Source organism: Branchiostoma floridae, chromosome 1, assembly GCF_000003815.2.
Source record: "Branchiostoma floridae strain S238N-H82 chromosome 1, Bfl_VNyyK, whole genome shotgun sequence".
Classification (NCBI taxonomy): domain Eukaryota; kingdom Metazoa; phylum Chordata; class Leptocardii; order Amphioxiformes; family Branchiostomatidae; genus Branchiostoma; species Branchiostoma floridae.
The window spans coordinates 285,377-288,796 of record NC_049979.1 but is presented as its reverse complement, the minus strand read 5'-3'; the positions used below and the strand labels follow the sequence as shown (position 1 = coordinate 288,796).

Here is a 3,420-nt window from a genome sequence, read left to right as displayed (position 1 = left end):
GCATATGTCAGCTGATACAGACATAAATGTCTGGTTTATTTTATGTGTGTAAGTACGTCTTACACAATATTTCAGTAATCATGAATATAGAGATGTTCAAAAAACGGTACCTGGTTGTGTCAAACCTAAATGCTCTTTGTCCATGATTTAGAATCTTTGCCAAGGCCCAACATGATGTGAAACATTTGTTGTTTCAATCCTGATGGTTTTTGTAAGATTCCATGTTGTATCATTTATTAAGACCATCTGTATTAAATGTAAAGTTTTGGACTCATTATCTTTTTGGATGTACACTTGAAGATTAATTAGGATGGGTGCCGTGCACAACGTTTCAGTGCAGTGAGTGTAAGGAGCCCCCGTGTAAGGAGCCCCAGTGTAAGGGGCCCCAGTGTAAGGAGCCCCAGTGTAAGGAGCCCCGGTGTAAGGAGCCCCGGTGTAAGGAGCCCCAGTGTAAGGAGCCCCAGTGTAAGGAGCCCCGGTGTAAGGAGCCCCGGTGTAAGGAGCCCCGGTGTAAGGAGCCCCAGTGTAAGGAGCCCCAGTGTAAGGAGCCCCGGTGTAAGGAGCCCCGGTGTAAGGAGCCCCAGTGTAAGGAGCCCCAGTGTAAGGAGCCCCAGTGTAGGGAGCCTCAGTGTAAGGAGCCCAAGTAGTAATAATCTGATGGACCCTGGCTGAAATTTGATAGAGACTGGCATCAACTTTTTATCTGTCCTTGTCTTCCATTGCTTCTTTCTCCTCTTGTCTTTTTCCTGTTTAAACCAGATCATCAAAATGGACAGTTGAGATTTTTACATTTCTGACAGACTTTTTTTCCAAATCCAAAAAGTTACTATGTCCTATAGGAGGATGGAATTATTTATGTCTCATTACCTTTAGCATCCAGCAACATTCACTATGCCCAGACAAAAGCTTTATAGGTCATGAAAAATCACAATCAAGTCACAATCTTTTGCTTTGCCAGTTGTCTTCAGAACTACCCGGTATATTTGTCAGTTACATTAACATGGTTCATTTTGATGTTTGTTGATACTTTTAATATGCATAAAATGGAATGAAAGGGTCAATTGTAAGTTGCCCTTTTGTCCATCCATAAGTATCATCATTGGTAATACTGTATTTATTTCTCATGATGTCATTGTAATGACCTGATCACACTTGACAGAAAATAAATGATATTTTCATGAACCAAAACACTATTGTTTCAATATTTCTGTCGTTGCAGAAAATGTCTAAGTTTACGGAAAGTATTGCTGATAAACATTCAAGTTCTATACAAGTTCGTGATTCAGAACATTTCAATGTTCAACTGTGATGCTTTGTGGTTTAAACCAGGTTTTGTGACCCAAAAGCTGTCTAGATTCGGTTCTTTCCAAACAAAGGCGGTGTCATCGGTGCTGTCCCTCGAAGGATCATATTACTCTTGATCTCAGGATTCACTGAAACTGGACTGTTCTCCAACAAATAGAGTGTGTGACACAAGACCATAAGCTGGCACCTTTGTTGAAGAAAGGAACGAAGCTCGATGTTTCTGACTTAGGGAGAAGAGGTGCTACTAGTGAGCGTAGTTCAGTGTCCAGAAGTGGTCAATGGCCTTGAGCCACTGAGCAAACTCCTTTTAAAAAAGGAAAAGGTGCAGTCACTAACAACTTTTCATTGCAAGACACAACGCTTGGTGCTGACCATGGTGCTGATGAAACATCCTGATGTCTTTAGCTGGTCCGTAACCATGGCAATCATTGGCTACCTGCAGTCTCTGGTCATTCTAGTCATTTTTGTCCATGTCATCATCAGAAATACTGGCATCAAACACTAGAGGGCACAAACCTATACCACTTACTCTCGGCCTCAAGATCTTTCTACAAGTAAAACATCACGAACAAAGCATGTTCAGCACTCGAGATACTGTATCAAACCTGGAAGTTCCGCTGTAGTATCGTAGCAACGCGCTAGGGGGGCCAAAATGTAACCGTTTTAAGGTCTCATCAAGGACCAAATATCAAAACAATCCATTCCTACATCCTTCAATTATGCTCTTTTTCTACAAACACACACAGAAACGCTACCGTCCTACCGAAAACATAACCGTCTAGCGAAGGCAAAATATACTTGGTACACCTGACTTGTTAGTTAGATATTCTCAAAAGGGTCTATGCACACGTGGTAGATAAGTGATAAGGAAACAGCACCAAAGTACTGTTTATGAAGTGTGAGACCCCACATTTGAGTCTGTTCCATGTTTTAGTGTGCACTGGGCAAAGTCTCCTTCTTCACGTGTACCTGCGTGTTGTAATTTATTACTGTGTGTTTTCTCACGGTGCACAAAGTCCGACAAGTCATCATCCAGGGGTCACTTCATTTGCTTCTATCTTGAGTGCACAGTCGTCACAACAATGGCCAAGTTAGAGTTGATATTTCTGGGGATATTCCTGGGTATACTGGATGTGTTATACCCCAGCCCTGCCGAGGACCACGCTGCCGACGGCCCCGTTGTCGACACCATGTACGGGCCCGTCCGGGGCGTCTATGTGCAGCAGGGGGCGATGTTTCTCGGGGTGCCCTTTGCTGCTCCGCCCGTCGGGAGTCTCCGATGGCAACCCCCGCAGCCCCCAGCAAAATGGAGCGGCACTTACAACGCCACGGCCCCGAGCGCCGCCTGTATGCAGCACGAGTGCGGCCCTGACGACGCGGACTCCATCGGGCAATGTCCGCCCAGCAGGAAAAGGAGCGAGGACTGTCTGTACCTGAACGTCTTCATGCCAGTAAACACGGACAAAAGCAAGCTGCCAGTAATCTTCTGGATACACGGAGGTAATTTCTGGGGTGGATCAGCCATGGGACCTCTCTACGACGGGAGATTCCTTGCGAATAAGACCAGAACCGTTGTTGTGGCGGCCAACTACAGGCTGAGTGCCTTGGGTTTCCTGGTGGCGGGGCAGGGGGAGGGCGCGGCGACTGGGAACTACGGCATCCTGGATCAGATAGCGGCGTTACAGTGGGTCCAGGACAACATCGCAGAGTTCGGCGGTGACAAAGATCGGGTCACGATCTACGGACAGAGTGCGGGCGCTTACTCGGTCGTCCTTCACATGACGGTAAACAAAAGCGACCACCTGTTCCACGGAGCCATCGCCGCGAGTCCTCCTCTCTCCTTAACATTCAAAGGTAGGGTCGAGGCCCTTATTTATGGGGACGAGTTTTCCCAGCAACTAAACTGTGCTGTAGGAAACATGCAGTGTTTAAGGGCCGCCTCAGCCTCCCAAGTTTTAGACGCTCAGTATGCCGTGAGGTTAAAGATTGTGAATCCTTTCGATCTGATCGAACTGTTCGAGCCGTGGGGACCGACTGTAGACGGAGACCTCGTCGCTGGCCAGGTGGTCGACGCGTTTGAAAACGGAAAGTTCAAAAGAAGCCTCTGATAATCGG

General features: G+C 46.6%; 1 protein-coding gene across 1 annotated transcript in view; it reads left to right on the top strand.

Moving 5' to 3' along the window:
- Window positions 1–2,321: 2,321 nt before the first annotated feature.
- Window positions 2,322–3,420, top strand: part of LOC118420641 (cAMP-regulated D2 protein-like) — a 1,805-nt gene continuing 706 nt past the window's right edge. Inside the window, exon 1 of the mRNA XM_035827512.1 lies at window positions 2,322–3,405. Coding sequence (XP_035683405.1) covers window positions 2,388–3,405 — 1,018 coding nt within the window. The 5' untranslated portion in view covers window positions 2,322–2,387. The remainder of the gene's footprint in view (window positions 3,406–3,420) is intronic.